This window comes from Barbus barbus (genome assembly GCF_936440315.1).
Source record: "Barbus barbus genome assembly, chromosome: 22".
Taxonomy (NCBI): Eukaryota; Metazoa; Chordata; class Actinopteri; order Cypriniformes; family Cyprinidae; genus Barbus; species Barbus barbus.
The window spans coordinates 30,017,505-30,039,065 of NC_136750.1; the positions used below are offsets into that span (position 1 = coordinate 30,017,505).

General features: G+C 33.4%; 1 protein-coding gene across 1 annotated transcript in view; it reads left to right on the forward strand.

Moving 5' to 3' along the window:
- The window catches only part of LOC306888396 (unconventional myosin-VIIa-like), a gene marked incomplete at its 5' end in the record, with an annotated part of 43,211 nt that extends 23,204 nt beyond the window's left edge, over nucleotides 1-20,007 (forward strand). The window contains 25 exons of the mRNA XM_079446654.1: nucleotides 25-201; nucleotides 306-395; nucleotides 1,568-1,695; nucleotides 1,783-1,909; nucleotides 2,928-3,047; nucleotides 3,196-3,369; nucleotides 4,564-4,791; nucleotides 5,827-5,997; nucleotides 7,067-7,184; nucleotides 7,276-7,402; nucleotides 7,480-7,649; nucleotides 8,640-8,830; nucleotides 8,951-9,075; nucleotides 10,276-10,433; nucleotides 11,248-11,401; nucleotides 11,501-11,656; nucleotides 12,210-12,315; nucleotides 13,561-13,674; nucleotides 14,242-14,329; nucleotides 14,935-15,041; nucleotides 15,160-15,345; nucleotides 16,575-16,691; nucleotides 16,770-16,853; nucleotides 17,425-17,544; nucleotides 17,661-20,007. Of these exons, the coding sequence (XP_079302780.1) occupies nucleotides 25-201; nucleotides 306-395; nucleotides 1,568-1,695; nucleotides 1,783-1,909; nucleotides 2,928-3,047; nucleotides 3,196-3,369; nucleotides 4,564-4,791; nucleotides 5,827-5,997; nucleotides 7,067-7,184; nucleotides 7,276-7,402; nucleotides 7,480-7,649; nucleotides 8,640-8,830; nucleotides 8,951-9,075; nucleotides 10,276-10,433; nucleotides 11,248-11,401; nucleotides 11,501-11,656; nucleotides 12,210-12,315; nucleotides 13,561-13,674; nucleotides 14,242-14,329; nucleotides 14,935-15,041; nucleotides 15,160-15,345; nucleotides 16,575-16,691; nucleotides 16,770-16,853; nucleotides 17,425-17,544; nucleotides 17,661-17,753 (3,429 nt within the window). The 3' untranslated portion in view covers nucleotides 17,754-20,007. The remainder of the gene's footprint in view (nucleotides 1-24; nucleotides 202-305; nucleotides 396-1,567; nucleotides 1,696-1,782; nucleotides 1,910-2,927; nucleotides 3,048-3,195; nucleotides 3,370-4,563; nucleotides 4,792-5,826; nucleotides 5,998-7,066; nucleotides 7,185-7,275; nucleotides 7,403-7,479; nucleotides 7,650-8,639; nucleotides 8,831-8,950; nucleotides 9,076-10,275; nucleotides 10,434-11,247; nucleotides 11,402-11,500; nucleotides 11,657-12,209; nucleotides 12,316-13,560; nucleotides 13,675-14,241; nucleotides 14,330-14,934; nucleotides 15,042-15,159; nucleotides 15,346-16,574; nucleotides 16,692-16,769; nucleotides 16,854-17,424; nucleotides 17,545-17,660) is intronic.
- Between the last annotated feature and the right edge of the window lie 1,554 nt (nucleotides 20,008-21,561).

Sequence of the window (21,561 nt, forward strand, 5' to 3'; positions counted from 1 at the left end):
GTTTACTGAGTCTCTGTCCTGCAGGCGGCTCTGGCCGTGTGGATCACGATTCTCCGTTTCATGGGTGATCTTCCAGAACCCAAATACCACACGGCCATCAGCGACGGCAGCGAGAAGATCCCCGTCATGACCAAGATCTACGAGACGCTCGGCAAGAAGACCTACAAGAGAGAGCTGCAGGCTCTGCAGGGAGAAGGAGAGGTGTGCTTGACAAAGACACATCTGGACAGATGTGGCAGCATTGATGCATACGTCACATGGTCATCTTCATGATCCATAAGTCACCTTCTGTCCATCTCTTACAGAACTCTCACACTGAAAGCCACAAGAAGAGCAGCGTGCGTCACAAGCTGGTGTCGCTCACCCTGAAGAAGAAGTCCAAGATTACAGAGGAGGTGAGTGATGCGGTTACCATAGCGATTTCATCACACACTTCCTTATTCCCTTGTTTCTGGGCGCTCTCTTTTGGTTTTTGAACTCAGTGACCCCTTCAAGACATTGATTTCACAGGCGTGAGTCTCTGTCAGTGTTTCTGAGCAGCAAAACCCTGCAGATATTCATTTCTTTGTCTGTAACACTCTTTAAAACAATTATTCTTTCTTGACATGGTCTTTTAACATCCATTGAATCTGTCCATTGCATATAGTGGAAAACGGTTCTTTAGTTTATTAAAATGTTTTTCGCACTAAGAAAACGATGGTTCTTTTAAGAACTTTTAAGTGGAAGGTTCTTTAAGGAACCCAATTTTTTAAAAAAAGTAAGATTGTAAGGAGGTTATTAGGAAATCATAAACTCTTCTTGCACAAATCAGTAGTAAAAAACACTCAGCTTCTCAGAAACAAAACATATTTAGTAACTCTGCCAACATGTACATTTATAATGTTTATTTTTATTATTATTATTATTATAACATCTTGTGTCATTAAACATCATCTTAAAATCTCAGGGGTACTTTAGGTAAATATTTATATTTACAGTATTAATTAATTAAATAATTTAATTTAATTGATTAATTAATGTATTACTTTATTATTATTAACACCAGAGAACCCTGAACATGTAGAAAATGTAACTAAACGTTTTGGCATTTTGTGAATATTTTCCTGCAAAATGTTGTTGTGCCTTTTTTAGAATGTTTTTTATTTTGTTTTTTAAGTAGAAAATTGATACATATTTAATTTAATTTTAAACAATTAAATTTTAAATTGAATTTGAAGTAATTCAGTAATTATTATTATTCAAGCAAATATTTTACCATTTTTCCATGACTATTATAAATCTTTGAGTATTTTGTGGATATTTTCCTGCCAAACTTTATGAATTTAATTTACTTTTTAATTATTTTATTTTATTTTAACATCAGAGAACAGTGAACTTAAGAATGTGTCATTTAATTATTGAAATATTAACCTAAAATCTCATTGGGATTTTCAAATAAATATTTTACACCTAAAAAAAGATTTGGGCTCCCTGCTTTATCCGATGTTTTTGCTTCATCATTTCGATCCTGGTCTGGATTATTCGAGTATTTTCCTCTCTTTCGTTTGCTAATGTTGTTGTTCTGTAGGTGACGAAGCGTCTGAACGATGGTGAATGCACAGTCCATGGAAACAGCATGCTGGAGGACCGACCCACATCCAACCTGGAGAAGCTGCACTTCATCATCGGCAACGGCATCCTCCGGCCAGGCCTGAGGTCAGATTGCAGATATGGAAATATGATATTATGAATCTAATACACAGCCAAGCATAGAGTGATCAGAGTTCCTGTTGTCTCTCTCAGAGATGAGATCTACTGTCAGATCTGTAAGCAGCTGACCCAGAATCCCTCTAAAAGCAGTCACGCTCGCGGCTGGATCCTCATGTCTCTGTGTGTCGGCTGCTTCGCTCCTTCTGAGAAGTTTGTGAAGGTGAGAAATGCTTTTTCGTGTGTCCTTCTTCATGTTTTGGATCTCCATGTTTGAATACAAATCTTCTTCTCTCCTGTGATTGATGCATCTGTAGTATTTCAACCACAGATGAATAGTTAAATCATGTCTGGTTGGTGTTCAGGTACTTACTAAAATCTGAACATATATATTGAACCCTCAGAGACTGAAACATTCATATTGAAGATGTTTTTTGTTGTTTTTTTCTCCCCCTGAGCAAATTGCATGATTTCAAGGTTATTCAATTTCACTGCTTTTAAAATGAATTATACATGTGCTTTGACTTTCTTGGGAACCTTCCCAGCATGTTTGGAGGATAAAACCTTAGGTTATTAAAACTAATTTAGAATATTTTCATTGATTTACTGTTGTGTGAATATAATAACATTTAAGGCCTGCAGTTTTCTTTTGTTTGTCTTGGAGTGTTATAATTTTGTAAAAAAAAATCTTAATTATTATTTACATATATAATATATAATATGTTTAAAATGATAGATTAAATGCTCACATTCAGTAGTAATGCCTGTAGCCAGAGATCATGTATTAATTTAATTTATTTTAATTTAATTTGAAACTTAATGTAAAAAAAAAACATTAAATTAAAATAATAATTAAATAGTTTAATTAGTTAATTATTTTTAATTATTTTTAAATTAAATCATTATTTATTTATTTTTTTTTATTATTTTAAATTATTTTCTACATTTAAATATACATTTTTAAATAAAAAAGATTTGTACATTTTATATTCAGTTAATACTTAATTTATTATTTAATTTAATAATATTATTATTATTAATTTATTTATTAAATTATTAATTTAGTAAGTAATTATTATTATTAATAATAATTAAATTAATAATTTAATTATCTAAAATAGGTATTATTAAATTGCTTTCAATTGTTTGATTACTTCAGCATCAGTGGGTCTCTGAGAGTTCATTTTGACCAATTCTGTTTCTATTATTTTAAGCTCAATATGTCTGACTTGTTCCTGTAGTACCTGAGGAACTTCATCAGTGAGGGTCCTCCGGGTTATGCTCCGTACTGCGAGGAGAGACTGAGGAGAACGTTTGTGAACGGAACAAGAGCACAACCGCCGTCCTGGCTCGAGCTGCAGGTATCAGTGACTGACTTCACTAAGTTCTGCTGCTTCTTTTCATGCAACAAAAACTAGCCAGTAACTCTAGAGGCTGTCAAACTCCAGGACTAAACAGCACTATTAAAAACGGTTCGCGTGATGTCTTCTTTTAACAATTTTATCCAAGGCCACGAAATCAAAGAAGCCGATAATGCTGCCTGTGACGTTTATGGACGGAACCACGAAAACGCTGTTGACGGACTCGGCGACCACAGCCATGGAGCTCTGCAATGCACTTTCAGGCAAGATCAGCCTTCAGGATCGATTCGGCTTCTCCCTGTACATCGCTCTGTTTGATAAGGTACAACCAACATCTTTTTGGCCCAATTACTGTGTATATGTAACTAATCATATTTACTCAAACTTTACTCAAACCTGTTGCACACAATCTACTACATGCCTTCTGTTGTCTGACTGATCTTTCTTTATTTAAAAGAAGAAAATAAGAATGAAATGAACTGTCATGAAAATGTAAAAAGTTTTGAAAACAAAAATAGATTTGAAATTCAATAGAAAATATGAAATTACATTTTGCATGAACAAAATATTGCCCAGGTCACATTGCAGCCCCAAATTTGAAATATGTGAAATTATATTTTGCTTTAAAAATTAAGCCAATTTTAGGACCATTAAGATTTTCAAAATTTCTGTCATTATTTTTCAAGACAATTCGTTTGAGCTCCATATTCTCACTATATCATACTATATGAGCTATAAAAGCCTGATGCATCAAATATGAAATTCAACAAAAACGCTCTTTGATTTGGATTCAGGCTAAAGGTTCAATTAAAACTATTTTTCTTATTATTATTTCATAAGAAATAATAGAGACAAAACCTGTCAAAAACATGCCAGAATCATATATCATCCCAAAATAAAAATAGAAAATAAAAGAGTATTCTTTTTATTTAATTTAAGAACATGAGACTGAAGTGAAGTGTCATAAAAAAGGTGACATTAAAACATTCTAAATTACATTTTGCATGAAGAAAATGAAGCCCTTTTTTGGGCCCAGGTCATATTTAAGCCCAAAATAAAAATAAAAATATATTTTGCATTAAAAAAAGAGCCTATTTTAGGACCATAAAGATTTTCTACATTTTTCTCATTATTTTTCAAGACAATTAGGTTGAGCTCCATATTTGTACTATATTATACAATATGATTTAAAAGCTTTAAATCAGTTCACACATGCAAAGGTTCAATAAAGATGATTTTTCTGACTATTATTTCACATATCAGCCTTTACAGGATTAAAACAAACCTGTTCTGACATGTCAGGATCATCCCAAAATAAAAATACATTTTATAATTTTTTTATTTAATTGAAGGACTTGAGAATAAAATTGTCACAAAAAAAGTGACATGGAAAAATTCCAAAATTACATTTTGCATGAAGAAAATCAAGGCCATTTTAGTCAACAAAAACACATGCAAAAGTTCAATAAAAAAAATATTTTTGTGGCTGTTGCTTCACAGTGCCTGTGTTTGTCAGGTGTCGTCTCTGGGCAGCGGGAAGGATCACGTGATGGACGCCGTGTCTCAGTGTGAGCAGTACGCTAAAGAGCAGGGTGCGCAGGAGCGAAACGCCCCCTGGAGGCTGTTCTTCAGGAAGGAGATCTTCACGCCGTGGCACGACCCGACGGAGGACGGCGTCGCCACCAACCTCATCTACCAGCAGATCGTGCGCGGCGTCAAGTTCGGCGAATACCGCTGCGATCGGGTACCATCAGCTGTATTACTTAAGTGGCTGAATTTGCACTGCAAAAAATGTCTTGTTTTCTAGTATAAATGTGACCAACTCTGTGAAATCCAGGCTAAAGTCTCAAAATCTAATTATGAGATAACAAGCATCAAAGTTTGATTTCAACAATTAATTTCACTATGATTTCAATCTTTGACATGGCCTTACTCAGTCGATATTAAAGATATCAAGGTTACATTTTCACAGAATGTTCTTTACCTTATTAAGGATTATTTTATGTGTAAAACAGTAAATCACAAAAAATGACTTTAGCTGGGTTTTCACAGAGAGGGTCACAAATATCTACAAATTCATGAATCAGGATGCATTTACTTGACAAGTAAAATTACTTAAGATTTGTTTTCTGAATTTTTTTTCCAAATTATTTGCTTAAAACAAGTAAAAATGTTTGCCAATGGGGTAAAAAAAAAATAATCTTAATTCAAAGGCTAAACAAGATTATTTTTTCTTACCCCATTGGCAGATATTTTTACTTGTTTTAAGCAAATAATTTGGAAAAAAAATTCAGAAAACAAATCATAATATCTTAAGTCATTTTACTTTTCAAGTAAATGCATCCTGATTCATGAATTTGCAAATATTTATATTAGAAACAAGAAAAAAATACTAAGTACTATCAAAAATACTATAATTTTTTTGCAGCTGTATTGGTGTAATTTGTATCGTTGCAAACTTTTTTGTTTTATTTTGTGTGTGTGTGTGTGTGATTCAGTTTTTTGTTATGAGCTGTTATGTCCATTTGGGAAGTCTGTGATGTGCTGCCCATGCCTTACTGCAATCGCCCCTTGTGGGATTAATAAAGTAGTAAACTAAACGAACCTCGGATGCAGAAAACCAAATGAATTGAGTTTTCATTCTCACGCTGTAATTCTAAGGAGGGAATGTTCTCTTTCTCTGCTTCTTTTTGCTTTTATCTGTTTGTTTGTTTCTTCCTCTTTTGCTTTTCTTGCACTCTTTTTGCATCTTTCCTCTGTGTTCGGTCTGTTCCGGGAGGAGGAGGATCTGGCAGAGCTGGCGTCGCAGCAGTATTATGTTGACTACGGCTCAGAGATCCTTGTGGAGCGCCTGTTGAGTCTTATTCCATCCTACATCCCCGACAGAGAGATCAGCTCGGCCAAAACCGTGGAGAGATGGGCTCAGCTCATCATGGCTGCGCACAAAAAGGTGCCAAAACTTCATTTAATCGCAACACTCTCATAGTGAACGGACTTATATTTGGAATGAAATACTAGTGTCATAAACAGCAGCGTTGTTCTTGTCACATGACCTTACTAATTACATTCAGAAAGTGATGTCTAGTCTAGAAAATCTCACAAAACAAGTCAAGAAAATATGTCCAGATCATATTTCATACCAAAAATAAAAAAACAGACATTTTATTTTAAAATAGGCATTTAGAATGAAATTAAATATATTAAAGTCACATTTTGCATAAAGAAAATGAAGGCTATTTTAAGGACCCAGGTCATATTTCAGTCCAAAATTATTATTTTTTGCGTAAAGAAAATAAAGCACAGTGTAGGACCCAAATCTTATTTCAGTGCAAAATCAATGAAAAAAATATGAAGTTATATTTTGCATTAAGAAAATAAAGCCTTTTTATGATTTGTTTACATTTCTGTCATTATTTTTTCGAGACATATTTTAATGAAGGAAAAAAAAGGTTTTCTCTATATCAAATATTTACACATGGAAAATACTAATTGTTTTATTATTATTTTTTAATTTCTTTATATTAAGGGGGTGGGGGGGTTGTCTTAAACATGTTTTTGTGATTTTTATTTTTATTTTTTGTAAAAATGTTTTCACTTTAGGCAGCTCGGTCAAATAAAGATGTTATTCTGAATTTAAATATAAGTGTTAGTGCTGTCAAACGATTAATCACATCCAAAATAAAAGTTTTTGTTTACATAATATATGTATGTGTGCTGTGTATATTTATTATGTATATATAAATACACACACATGCATGTATACATGTCAGAAAAATATGTTGTTTATATATTAAATAGATTTATTTATAATATAAATTATATAAATATAAATATATACATGTAAATATTTTCAAACTGTATATGTATGTGTATATATATATATATGCAGTACACACACATATACTATGTGAACAAAAACGTTTATTTTGGATGCGATTAATCGTTTGACGCACTAATAAGTATATATTTGAACTGTCATGAAATCAGCACAGCTGTAACCCTTTGTGTTGTGTTTATAGGGCATCTACACCCAGAAGAGAGTCGATCCTCAGAAAGTGAAGGAGGAAGTCGTGGATTTTGCTCGTTATAAGTGGCCTTTATTATTCTCAAGATTCTACGAAGCCTTTAAGTTTTCAGGTATTTCTTGGACAAGTCATGTCAGATCAGTATTGCACAAGGTTTTGGGCTGTGTTTACAGATGAGAGCTTGGTTTATTGTGTTTCTGAAGGTCCAAGTCTCCCCAAGAATGAGGTGATCGTGGCTGTAAACTGGACAGGCGTTTATTTCGTGGACGAGCAGGAGCAGGTTCTTCTGGAGCTTTCTTTCCCAGAGATCACTGCGGTGTCCAGCACCAAGTACGGCTTTTCATTGAGATCCGTTTGGAGGTTTGATATGATTTGAGTTTGAAGCTAAAGGTCTTTGTGTTTGTCAGAGGAGGGAAGCTTCAGGCCCAGAGCTTCACTTTAGCCATCATCAAAGGAGACGAGTACACGTTCACCTCCAGTAACGCCGAGGACATACGGGACCTGGTGGTCACCTTCCTGGAGGGGCTCAGGAAGAGATCCAAGTTTGTTGTGGCCTTACAGGACAATCCCAGTCCAGGTTAGAGAAACGGATGCTAACACATCATGCCAATGGACGTTTACATGCTTTGTTTCACTTAAATGGGTGAATCTCACTAATGCAGGGTCTCATTATAATTTAGCCTACGAGTAAAAAAAATAAATAAACAGAAATTACATATTTAAGCACGGTCTGATTATATTTCAGGTACAACCAAAAGAAAAAAATTAAGAAATTATATTTACATAAAGAAGCCTATTTTAGGGCCTAGGCCATTTTCAAAAAAAAAAAATCTAAAGAAAATAATATGAAATTATTTTTTGTATAAAGGAAAATAAAGCTTATTTTAGTGCTCAGATCATATTTCAGCCTGAGAAAATAAAGAAATTATATTTTGCATAAAGAACATTAAGCATATTTTAGGGCCCAAGTCACATTTCACATCAGCCCAAAATAAAAATAAATAAATAAATATGCTATAATATGACATGGACCCTAAAATAAGCTTTATTTTCTTTATGCTCAAAGTAATGTCATATTTCAGCCTAAAAAAAAAATAAAAATTACTTTGAGCATAAAGAAAATGAAGCTTATTTTAGGGCCCATGTCAGTCCTAAAACAAAAAACAAATATCAAATGTAATTTTGCATAAAGAAAATAAATCATATTTCAGCCCAAAATAAAAAGGAAAAATATGAAATTATATTTTGTATATTTAGTATTTGAAAATAAATCCTAATATATTTTTGTTGTTATTTTTCGTGACATTTAAGGGCATTTTAATGTGGGGGAAAAGTCCAATTCTCTGCATAAAATAATAATATATAAATAATAATAATTTAATTATTAATATATACAATATTAATATGTAATAATGATGTACCTTGTTTGGACACAGTACCTTTTGTAGGAAATCAGTATTTAATTCTGTTTTTAATATCTTATTTTGGGATGATCCAGACATTTCTTTGACAATTAGCATCACTTGCAGTCATTCTTTTCCTTCACATAATTAATTTTTCTAATCAGCTGGCGATGATTCAACGTTCCTGAGCTTCCTGAAAGGCGACCTGATTGTTCTGGACCAGGACACAGGGGAGCAGGTCATGACGTCCGGCTGGGCTCACGGGATTAACGACAGAAGCAAGCAGAGAGGAGATTTCCCTGCAGACTGCGTCTATGTGCTGCCCACAGTCGTTAGACCCCCGTCTGACATCGTGGTATTGATATTTTATCATCATGTTCAGCTGCAGGGGGTGTTTTGTGTTTATTAATGCACAGTGTTATGAAACCCTCTCGTTCTTTCTCTCTTCTGCCCTCTCCATGACTTCTCGGCTCAGGCTTTGGTTACCATGACACCAGACCAGCGGCAGGAGTCGATCCGGATTTCCCATGCTCCTTTAATGGAGACGGAGGAGAGGATAAAGCCCTACACGCTGGAGGAATTCTCCTACGACTACTTCAGGTGAACGGACACCACTTCTGTCCCTACACCATCTCTTGTCATTTTAAATATCAAAATGCTTGTAAATTAAATAATAAAAAAATGTTTATTATTATTATTAAAATTTTAATTAAATGTATTAATTTACTTAAGTATTTTGTATTTATTTTAAATATATCTTAATGAAACAATAAAATAATTAAAATATAAAAAAAAAAAATATGTTCTGATTTTTAGAAATTTTCTTTTATTATTTTAAACAGAGATTGAGATTTATTATCATGAAAAATACTGATACAAATATAAAACATCTTAATGTTCTTACAGTAGGTTTTATTTTCTTTACGTAAAATATAATTTCTTATTTTTCATAAATTAAGCCCTTTTAAGGGCCATTTCAGCGCAAAATCAAAGAAAAAATATAAAAAATTTACATCTTGCATGAAGAGAATAAAGCCTATTTTAAGGCTCAGTTAAAACAGTATTTCTGCCTAAGATAAAAAATTAAATAAAAATAATTAATTAGATAATAAATGTATGTTAAGTTATTCTAAATTCGAATTTATAGAAAAAAGTATTGTGTCCAGACAGTGTTATTTGTGAATGTATAATATATTATAAAATATTGTAATTTTATACAGAGATTAAAATTTATTGTGATGAAAAATAATGACACAAATATAAAACGAATATAAAATCATAATACGTCTTAAAATAGACTTTTGTTTTCTTTAGGAAAAAATTATATTTTTCTTTCTTGAGGTTAGGAATAAATACGACCTGGGCCTTAAAATGGGTTTTGTTTGCTTAATACAAAATGTAATAAGTAATGTCATAATAAATTATTATATTTTTATTAAATTATTATATATTAAATAAAATTATTTAAAGGCCCATGTCAGCCCGAAATCTGAATATATATATATATATATATATAAGAAATTTAGGAATTCAGAAAGAATTTGATATTTAGCCTTAAAAAAAATAAAGCCTATTTTTTTATTTTATTTTTTAACAATTATTTGAAGGGAAGTGCAAAATTGACCTTGTTTACTTTCTTAATAAATGCTCCTGGTCTTACTGTGCATGATTTATCAGTGTATGTTATTCTATTAAAAAATCATAGTTGACTTTGCAAAGAAAATAGAGCAATGTTGTCAGAAATATGCACAATTAGCTACATTAAATGAAATGCATGTGTGTTCTGACCCTGATTGACAGGCCTCCTCCCAAACACACGCTCAGCAGAGTGATGATCACCAAGAACCGCGGCAAGGACAAACTGTGGTGCTGCACACGAGAACCCATCAAACAGGCCCTGCTGAAGAAGTGTGTGGGTCATGAGGAGCTTTCCCAGGAGGCCTGCATGGCTTTCATTGATATCCTTCAGTCCTGGGACACATGGATGGATGCATGCATCTGTTTGACTGATTGGGAGACAGTGCTGAGTGAGCAGTTCAGAGCTTTCCTTTTCTTTGGATTTTGGCCTTAAATATGACCTGGGCCCTAAAATAGACTTTATTTTTAATGTAAAATATAGTTTTATATTTTTTCTTTGATTTTGGGCAGACTTGAGCCCTAAAATAGGCTTTATTTTTTTATGCAAAACATTTTTTCGGGACGAAATATGACCTGGGGCCTATAATGGGATTTAATTTCTTTATGCAAAATGTAATTTCAGATTTTTCTTTTATTTTGTGTTGAAATATGACCTGTGCATTAAAATTGGCTTTAGTTTCTTTATGCAAAACTTTATTTATTTGTTTATTTGGGGGGGCTGAATTGAGCCCTAAAATCAGCTTTATTATTTTTCCTTTGATTTTGGGCTGAAATATGACCTGGGGCCTATAATAGTACTTATTTTCTTTATGTAAAAGATAATTTCAGATTTTTCTTTCATTTTGGGCTGAAATTTGACCTGTGCCCTAAAATAGGCTCTATTTTTATAAAAATATTATTTTCTTATGATTTTAGGCTGAAATACGTCCTAAAACATGCATATTTTCTTTAAGCAAAACATAACTTTATACTGAAATATAAATTATACTGAAGTCTTAAAATAGGCTTTTTTTTAAACATTAAAAATGTCATTTTGCCAATGACTAACATGATTTCATTAGTTTTTAGTCTAAACTGTAGAAGTACATGGATATTATCTTCTTTCTGACTGTTCCTTGACCCGCTCTCCTGCACCTATAATGAAATATATGGGCGATTATCCGTCTAAGCGGACGCGGTCTGTGAACGAGCTCACGGATCAGATCTTCGAGGCCGCGCTGAAGGCAGAGCCTCTCAAAGATGAGATCTACTGCCAGATCATCAAACAAATGACTGAAAACCACGTCAAGTACGTCTCTCCTTTACATTCGTGATTTCTTACCATGCATGCTTCTGTTCCAAAGCTTTGCACAGTAGTGTGTGCTCCTGAAGTGAAGTGTTTGTGCAGGTACAGTGAGGAGAAGGGCTGGGAGTTGCTCTGGTTGTGTGCCGGTCTCTTTCCTCCCAGTAACGTCCTCTTACCGCACGTCCAGAGGTTTCTACAGTCTAAGAAACATCATCCGCTGGCTTCTGACTGCATGCAGAGACTGCAGAAAGCTTTACGGTGAACACGCTCCCTCGCCACATGTTTACCTGCATGTACATGCAAATATAGACATGCACTGATAGATTATTTTAATTTAATAAATATTTATATAATAAATATAGTTTATTTAAAAATATATATTTAGAGAAAATCACTGTATCCACCACCAAGGTCTGAATTTTTACCTTAATTTTTATCTTATTTTATTATTTATGTATTTTATTTTATTCATTGACAGTTTAGAAATGATACAAATTACAGTAGTATTGTACAATTATGATAGAATGAATAGCAGTTCATTTTGCAATGGCTTAATAAATATATATATATATTTTAAATCATTCCTGTATCTCAAACTAGACCATGGCGCTCGTAATGCAACGGTCATGGGTTCGATTCCAAGGGAATGCATTAAGTAATAAAATGAACACCTTGAATAAAATGCAGGCTGCTCTGATTCAGTGTTAATGAATGATGTCATCAGTCAGTCAGACTCTTCAGTGGTGATGTTGTGAATATGTCCGTGTGTTCCAGTATGAAAGGCTCATCACAGACACTTGTTTGTGTGCAGGAACGGCTCCCGCAAGTATCCACCGCACCTCGTGGAGGTGGAGGCTATTCAGCACAAGACCACGCAGATCTTTCACAAAGTCTACTTCCCCGACGACACTGATGAGGTGAGACAGACCTTCATATGCTCATGATTCATCACTCATACGCAGAATGTGATTCACTGATAGACTGACACTGTTTTATCAATGTCTTTCTTTATTTAAAGCTTGATTTAAAATTAAATAAAAGTAGGTTTAAACTAAAACGAAAACCGTAACAATACATTCATTACCTGAAATAAAATATGAACTGAAATAAAATAATATACAAAAAAATTAAACGTGTATTATTTCAGCTAGTTACCAAAGACAACATTTCTCGTTTTTATTAGTTTAACGTAAAGTACTAAAATAATGTAACTAAATTAAAACTAATAAATAAACATTAATAAAAACTATATAGACATATTTACAGAATAAAAAAAAATACTAAAATTTTAAAATAAAGTAAAAAAAAAAACAGAAAATATAAATATAAAATCCCATTCAAAATATTAGCAAAATTATAATAGTATATCATTAATACCAAAATAACACTGGATAAAAGCTTTACATGTGTACCTTTAAACCCTCACAGAATATTCCTTAAAATTTATCAAATAAAATTACAAAATATTTCCACTATTTTATTTCAGTTACCAAGGTAACATTTCTGATTTTTATTTAGTTTAATGAAGTTCTAACATAACTGAAACTAAACGAACTAAGACTAAGAAATAAAATGTATAAAAACTATATAGACATAATTTAAATAAAAACTAAAAAATATTAAAATGACAAAAACACACAAACAAAATTTGTTAAATGTTAATTAAAATTAAAATGAAAACAGAAAATATAAAAATTAAATCTAATTCAAAATATTACCAGAAACTACACTCTTAAAAATAAAGATGCTTTAAAAGGTTCTCCACAGCGATGCCATAGAAGAACCATTTTTGGTTCCACAAAGAACCATTCAGTCAAAGGTTCTTTAAAGAACCATCTCTTTCTTACCTTTTTATAATCTGAAGAACCTTCTTTCGCCACAAAGAACATTTTGTGAAACAGAAAGGTTCTTCAGATGTTAAAGGTTCTTTATGGAACCATTTAGACAAAAAGGTTCTTCTATGGTATCGTGAAGCACCTTTATTTTTAAGAGTGTATAGTTTATCAATGATACTAAAATAACGTTGAACGTAAGCTTCATATTTCTGCTTTTCAGTCCTCCCAGAATATTCCTTTAAATGCATGTGGAGGTGTTTGACATGGGTCTTGAGCATGTTTCGGTTGAAGATCTTGAGGATGTTTGCGGTTCTTGCTGTGTTTCAGGCGTTTGAGGTGGAGTCCAGCACGAAGGCCAAAGACTTCTGTCTGAACATCTCCAGCAGACTGCTGCTCAAATCACCCGACGGCTTCAGTCTGTTTGTCAAGATCTCTGATAAGGTCAAATCACACAGCTTTGAGCAATGGCATTTTCACATGTTTCTGGATGTTTTGCTGGTCCTGGAACAGTCTTTCATGCTTGACCCAAGCCTAACCAGTAACTAGGTTCTGGGGTTAGAGTAGTATGATATTCATATCAGGACATATGTTACCTTGGACCACAAAACCAGCCATAAGGGTCATTTTTTGCTTTCAATTGATGTATGGTTTGTTAGGATAGGACAATATTTGGCTGAGATACAATTATTTGAAAATCTGAAATCTGAGGGAGCAAAAAAATCTAAATATTGAGAAAATCTCCTTTAAAGTTGTTCAAATGAAGTTCTTAGCAATGCATATTACTAATCAAAAATTAAGTTTTGATATATTTACGGTAGGAAATTTACTAAATATCTTCATAGAACATGATCTTAATATCCTAATGATTTTTGGCATAAAAGAGAAATGTATAATTTTGATCCATACAATGTATTGTTGGTTATTGCTACAAATATAGCTGTGTTACTCATGACTGTTTTTGTGCTGCAGGGACATATATTTTATTTTTTGTCTGTTTGCGCGTTGTAGGTGATAAGTGTACCTGAGGGGGATTTCTTCTTCGACTTTGTTCGTCATCTGACAGACTGGATCAAGAAAGCGAGACCCGCTAAAGACGGTACAGCTGTGAATTTTACTGTAGGGTTTACTCTATTCATCTCTCATGTACACTAACTTAAACTGCATTTATTTGATCAAAAATACAGTAAAAACAGTAAAAGTGTGAAATAATATTACAGTTTAAAATAGCTGTTTTCTATGTGAATATCAGTTAAACTGTAATTTATTCCTGTGATCAAAGCTGTATTTTCAGCATCATTCCTCCAGTCTTCAGTGTCACATGATCTTCAGAAATCATTCTAATATACTGATTTGGAAATGGAAACTGTGATACATTATATTTTTCAGGATTTTTAATAAATAGTTTATTTAAAAAAAACAGCATTAATTTATTAGGACTAAAAAGCTTTTGTAACATTATAAATGTTTTATTGTCACTTTTGATCAATTTAATGCATCCTTGCTGAATTAAAGTATTAATTTCTTTTCTTTTTTTGAATATTTAGTATAAATCACTGTATCCACTGCGTTTAAATTTTTTATTTTATTTTATTAAAAAACAGAACCAGAGTAAATCACTGTATCCACTATCAGTTTTCATTATTTTATTTTATTTTATTTTACAAAGGGTAGTAGAATAATGGCTCTAACTCTGCTGTTCAGGTATAGTGCCTTCATTGACCTACCAGGTGTTTTTCATGAAGAAGTTGTGGACAATCACGGTTCCAGGCAAAGACTCCTTCGCAGACTCCATCTTCCATTATTATCAGGTGAGCTGACGTAAACATCGCTGTACCACATCATGAAACCACAGACACGGGAGGAAAGCACTATATCAAATATAGCATATCATATCAGCTTCTCTTTATAACCCTCTCCCGTGTGAAGGAACTTCCCAAGTATCTGCGTGGATATCACAAATGCTCCAGAGAAGAGATTTTCCAGCTCGGCGCTCTGATCTACCGGGTCAAATTCGAGGATGACAAATCACACTTTCCCAGCATCCCCAAGATGCTGAAGGAGCTGATTCCTCAGGATCTGATTCGCCAGCTCTCGCCTGACGACTGGAAGAGGGTTCGTGCCACTGCTGTTCTTCACAGACTGATCCTGTAGTCGTCAATACATGATTTCTGTAAACTAACTGGCTTGTGCTCATCGGCAGTGTTGGGGAAAGTTACTTTTAAAAGTAATGCATTACAGCGTTGCGTTACTCCCTAAAAAAGTAACTAATTACATTACTTAGTTGCTTTTTTGGAAAGTAATGCTTTGTTACTTTTCGAATCTGGGCAGGCTTGCTTGTTTTTTATTTATTCATTAATTTATTGGTATTTTAACAAGACCATACATGGTGCATTCAGGGGAAAATAAGAAAATACAGATTGTTTCAATATAAACCCATTCAAAAAATCAATCTTCCCTCTTTCTATTAGCAGTTAATTATTGTGTATGAGTGCTAGTATCAGAACAGAGTAAGCCTTTGATGTCATCTAAAAAAGCTTCCCAGGTCTTATGAAAAGTTTGGAGAGATCCTGAAAGTGAGAATCTTCATTTCTTGAGTTTCATACAGCAGAAGATTTCTCAGATCCACATATCATGGCTTGCTTGTTTTAATGTAAAAAGTTCTATTTTGGGTAAATGTAAAAGTCCATTCACACCAAAAAGTGAAATGAATGAGCCTCAGGCTGAAGGAAAAGTAAAGTCACGTCTGTACAGCAAAATGCATGAGAAGAAACACTCTTCAGCAATAATAAAAAAAAGAAGCACAAATGTTATTTTATCTAAAGTAATTTTTGCTTATTAGTATGACTGATTTTAATAATCGAAGCTTAGCAGCAAATACATTGGTTAATAAAATGGGGTTAAATACATAAAGGATATTTGTGTTATTTACCATTTAATTATTGCAGACTTGCATCAAATTCTGAGTTTGCATTTGACTGTTTTTTATTCATTTGGAGGAATACTGAATCTGTTTTTGTGCAAGTGCACAAAAGCATGCTATCATTTAGTCTAAAACTAACCATATACTTGGGCACACAATGAATGCCTCCGATTTCTGTCAACATTGCCACACGTCAGTGAATAAATGGGAAAACAAAGTAACTGTTACTTGTTTGAAAAATTAACTCAGATATTTTCTTGTAGATTAAAATGTAATGCATTACTTTACTAGTTACTTGAAAAAAGTCATCTGATTACGTAACTCGTGTTACTTGTAATGCGTTACCCCCAACACTGGTTGTGAATGCATGATTTCTGTGATATGACTGGCTCGTCCTTATCGGTTTCTCCTCTTGTTGCAGTCGATTGTGGCGTACTTCAACAGGCATGCTGGGAAATCAAGAGAAGAAGCCAAGCTGATGTTTCTGAAGGTCATTTTCAAATGGCCCACATTTGGTTCGGCCTTCTTTGAAGTGAAGGTATCTGTGCAATTTGTCAAACTCAGTTTTCATGTTTTCTCTGGATGGAGCGATCAGTGTCTGTTTCTCTCAATGCAGCAAACCACTGAGCCGCACTTCCCTGAGATCCTGCTGATAGCCATCAATAAATATGGAGTCAGTCTGATCGACCCCAAGAACAAGGTATGTTTTCTGTCTTTTTACTCCAGTTTCATCATGCAACTACCATATTTTACATTTTTTATCATCTGAAAAGTACTGCAACTTATATTAGCAACTGACTTATACAATGCAAATAATATAAAGCATGCAAAACAAAACTGTTAGTCAAATCTGTCGACTTTAGCAATCTTTGTTGCATTATAGTGACCGTTCAAAGATGGGAAAAAGCACTTCTCAAGTTTTTTTTATTTTATTTTTTTTCCAAAGTTTGCATGCCTGTAACTCAAGACGTATTAAAGATATCTTAATGCCCTTTCAGATTTTGGGTCTTAATGAACTTTCCATTTTGCATCTTCATTTTAAGAGCCTGTATGGTTCAGATTAATGAAGTAATCAAATTTTTTGTGGTAATAAAAATAAACCTAAGCAAACAATCGACTTAAAATACATATATAATAGCAATGAGGCAATAATATTGGGTGAATTTTTGACTTGTGCGTCTGGGAAATTTGGTGGCATGTTTCCAGTGTTTTTCCTCTCTGTCTTGATCCCAGTGTGCAGTGATGTTTGTATTCCTCTCCTTCATCCGCAGGATATTTTAACCACATATCCCTTCACCAAGATTTCCAACTGGAGCAGTGGGAACACGTACTTTCACATCACGATCGGAAACCTGGTTCAGGGCAGCAAACTTCTGTGCGAGACGTCACTGGTGAGAGAAAAATGACTTGCATGCAATGTAGTCGTGTCAAACTTTCATCAGGTATGGTTTAATGAAAGGAGAAAATGCTGATTTGTAGATTGATTTCCCTTGTTTCCTCATAACAGGGCTACAAAATGGATGACCTGTTGACGTCCTACATCAGCCAGATGCTGACCAGCATGAGCAAGCAGCGGCATTCGCGCGGCCAGAGCAAGTGAACGTTTGATTGGCAAGAGGCAGCGGAGCTGGTGCGTCTGCTGCGGCCGATTGGTCGGCCGTGCAGCTGGGGGCGGGCCTTCGCGTCCCAGCTGTGGCGAATGAGCCGCACCCCCTCGGCCAGCTCCCAGGGCTCCGAGTATCCCGATGAAAACTCTTCATCCGCCTCCAGTGAGGATGACTACCTCTGAGCAAAGCTCCTGCTTTTGGGAAATGATGCCTGATTTATGTCTTTTGTTGGATGATTGGCTCTGGAATATGTATTAAATGTGACCCTTGAGAACAAAAGCAGTCATGAGCAGCACAGGTGTATTTGTAGCAATAGCCAACAATACATTGTATGGGTCAAAATTATACATTTTACTTTTATGACAAAAATCATTAAGATATTAAGTAAAGATCATGTTCCATTTCCTACCGTAAATATATCAAAACTTAATTTTTGATTAGTAATATGCATTGCTAAGAGCTTCATTTGAACAACTTTAAAGGAGATTTTCTCAATATTTATATGTTTTTGCTCCCTCAGATTCCAGATTTTCAAATAGTTGTATCTCAGACAAATATTGTCCGATCATAACAAACCATACATCAATGGAAAGCAAAACAAATGACCCTTATGTCTGGTTTGTGGTCCAGGGTCACTAAGTTTCGCGAGTCTAATATGAACCGGAATGGCTTTGCAACAGTACATGAATCCTGAAGCAGATTGTGTGCTGTATTCCTCACAAGCAGTGTTTGGATTATTTATGTGGTAAACATTCAGAAAAATATTTGCATGAGTTTCTGAAGCGGTTTGAATGCATATTTTTAAAGGCAGCAAAAATAACTTTTATAATCGTTCAAATGTTAGTGTTCTGTTTGAGAATTCTGTGATTTTAAGTTTATTTGATTCCGTTTTTAAAATGTTACACATTAACAACATGCCTTAACATTTTTTATTTTTTTGGAAGACAGGTGACTTTTTATGTGCATCTTAAAGGAACAGTTCATCCAAAAATGCAAATTTGAAAATCTGCTCATCCTCAGGCCATCCAAGATGTGGATGAGTTTGTTTCTTCATCATGTTTGAGGAAATGTAGCATTACTTGCTCAGCAAGTGAATGGGTGCCGTCAGAATGAGCTGATAAAAACACCACTATAATCTACAAAAGTTAATTTTTGGGTGAACTAGTCCTTTAAAAGTGTTACTTGAGCAACATTCATCATTAATCTGCCACTATAACCTCATTTCCATGAGCGACGAGTCTTGAGTCATAATATAAATACAGCTGAATATGGAGTGCATTTTGGGAACAAAAGGAGAAAAATACATGGCCTTATTAAAAACAAAGAGGAACCACAGAAGCCTGTCGATAACATGTTCAGGGCACATTTCACCCTAAAGAAAAATTATTTTTGCATAGAGGAAAATGAAACCTTGTTTTTAGAAAGCCTGATTTAGAGGTCTAATTTTTGTTGTTCATGCATCATGATAGTATTTGTTGCACTGCCTTTAATGTATGAGTTAAAAACACTGAAGTAATAAAACAGAGCTGAGCATGTAAAGAAAACCAATATCTGAGAATTGCAATAAATAAATAAATAAAAAACTCCAGATGCTATAGGCCAGGGGTCCTCAAATCTGGACCATTCCTGCAGAGTTTAGCTGTAACCCTAATCAAACACACCTGAGCTGCTAATCAGAGTCTTCAGGATCATTAGAAAATCACAGGTAGATGAGTTTGATCAGGGTTGGAGCTAAACTCTGCAGCAGATTGGACCTCCAGGGTAAGATGTGAGGAACCCTGCTCTAGGCTAAATTGAGATATAATGTACAGTGTTTACTTAATGAACAGGATTCACATACCTAGTGTGAAATTTAAACCTTTTGTTTTTTTAATCCATTTTAGGGTCAAATGTGACTTTGACATGTTTCCATGAGATCCATAGATTAATGAAACCGCTGAAGTCCTTGAAGTTATCTTGATGCTTGTGTATATAGCAGCAGTAGGTTTGATCTGTTAGTTTGTATCTTTTTATTCATTCAGTTTATGGCCTTTATTTGCACCAAATGTCCTTCAACACAAATATTTGTCTGACTTACTGTAACATCAGAAACTAATGCATCTGTCTCTTGTGCGCCGATTCATTTATGAGCAGAGAAACTTCAGACCACTCTTACTCTGTAAAGGCACCATATTAGTTTTATATTAAATGTTCCTGTAAAAAGTACAGCGTTTATTACATGAATGAAAATTAAACACGAACACCACTAATTTTGTTGTGATGTGATACTGTCATTGCAACATATATATCAAAATATATTTTTGTGACTATATATCGAGGCATATATTGAGTCTGCTAAAAATATTTTTATTTAGGCTATTAGTGCTGATGATAGAGTAACAAATAAGACAAAATACTTGATCAAAGCATCATTCAAGATCCGTTTACAATCATATTTACAGACATAAGTTACATTAAGACAGATTAAGCAATAGAAATCACGCTAGGCATTGCATTTTCTACAGGCAGGAATGTTTTAGCATCCCATGATGGAGCACAAAGCAAGTATGCAAGCCCGAGCGCGACTGCTCAACATGCAAACGCTGTGGATGACGCGAGGAGCGTTTGTTCTCTGGCAAACAAACACCTTTAAGCTGATCACATTAATCAGAAACCTTGTATAATCAGAGGCTGATTGAGCACTTTTGTACTTTAATGTCAGCAATTCCATCTTTTAAATCCAGATTGTCTGTTTGGCTTTTCATCATCTTCCTGATTGTAAATGTTTGTCAAATTTATCACATCATGCAAAGGATCTGACATCTTATATACTTCCAAAACACTCTGGATTAAATACAATGACAGTTCATTTTACCATGCGTCATACCGCGGTAATCAGGCTATTTGCATCTGGGTCTAAAATAAGCAAATTCAGTCTTTAATGAAAAAAACGAACTTCACAGAAGCAACAGAAACTGGATGATGGACTCATCTTATGCTACCAATTGAGAAAATAATTGGTTAAATACTTTTGATATTTTTTAACAAAATATCACAAACATACTGTTTTCCATTACTCTGAGTACATGTAAATACCATGGTAAATGAATTTCATGGTACTGCCACAGTATAAACTGCATTTCGCCCCAGAATAAGAAATAATATATTTATTATTTGTATATATATATATATATATATTTGTGTATATATATATATATATATATATATATATATATATATATATATATATATATATATATATATATATATATATATATATATATAAAATTAAATATTTTATTTGATGTTACTGTTTATTGTTTCGCACATTTTCCCATAAAATTTCATTAATGTAAAAATTGTATTTTAGTTGATTTAAAAAAGTAATAAAAACAAAATTGACAGTAATATGCGTTTTATACTATATAAATGTATATAATTTTATACATATATAAATATATATATTATATAAAAAAAATTCTATAATTTTTTTATATAATTATTTTGCAATAAATTTAACAGAATAATGGAAATTATGGAAATATGTCTGGACAACTAAGAGTAATGACAATTTTAGGGAAAATGTGCTAAACTGTCATGCGTGTAATTTTTTATTACGTATATTTGATTTACTTTTTATTACTATACTATTGTAATAAACACTTTACAATACTTCTGATCTTCCTCAGACCCAAAACATGAGTTATATATATATATATATATATATATATATATATATATATATATATAGGCAAAAAATATTGGAGGGTCATTTAATATCAGTTTTCATAAAGTCTTACTTGTGTCTCCAAAGTTTGACCC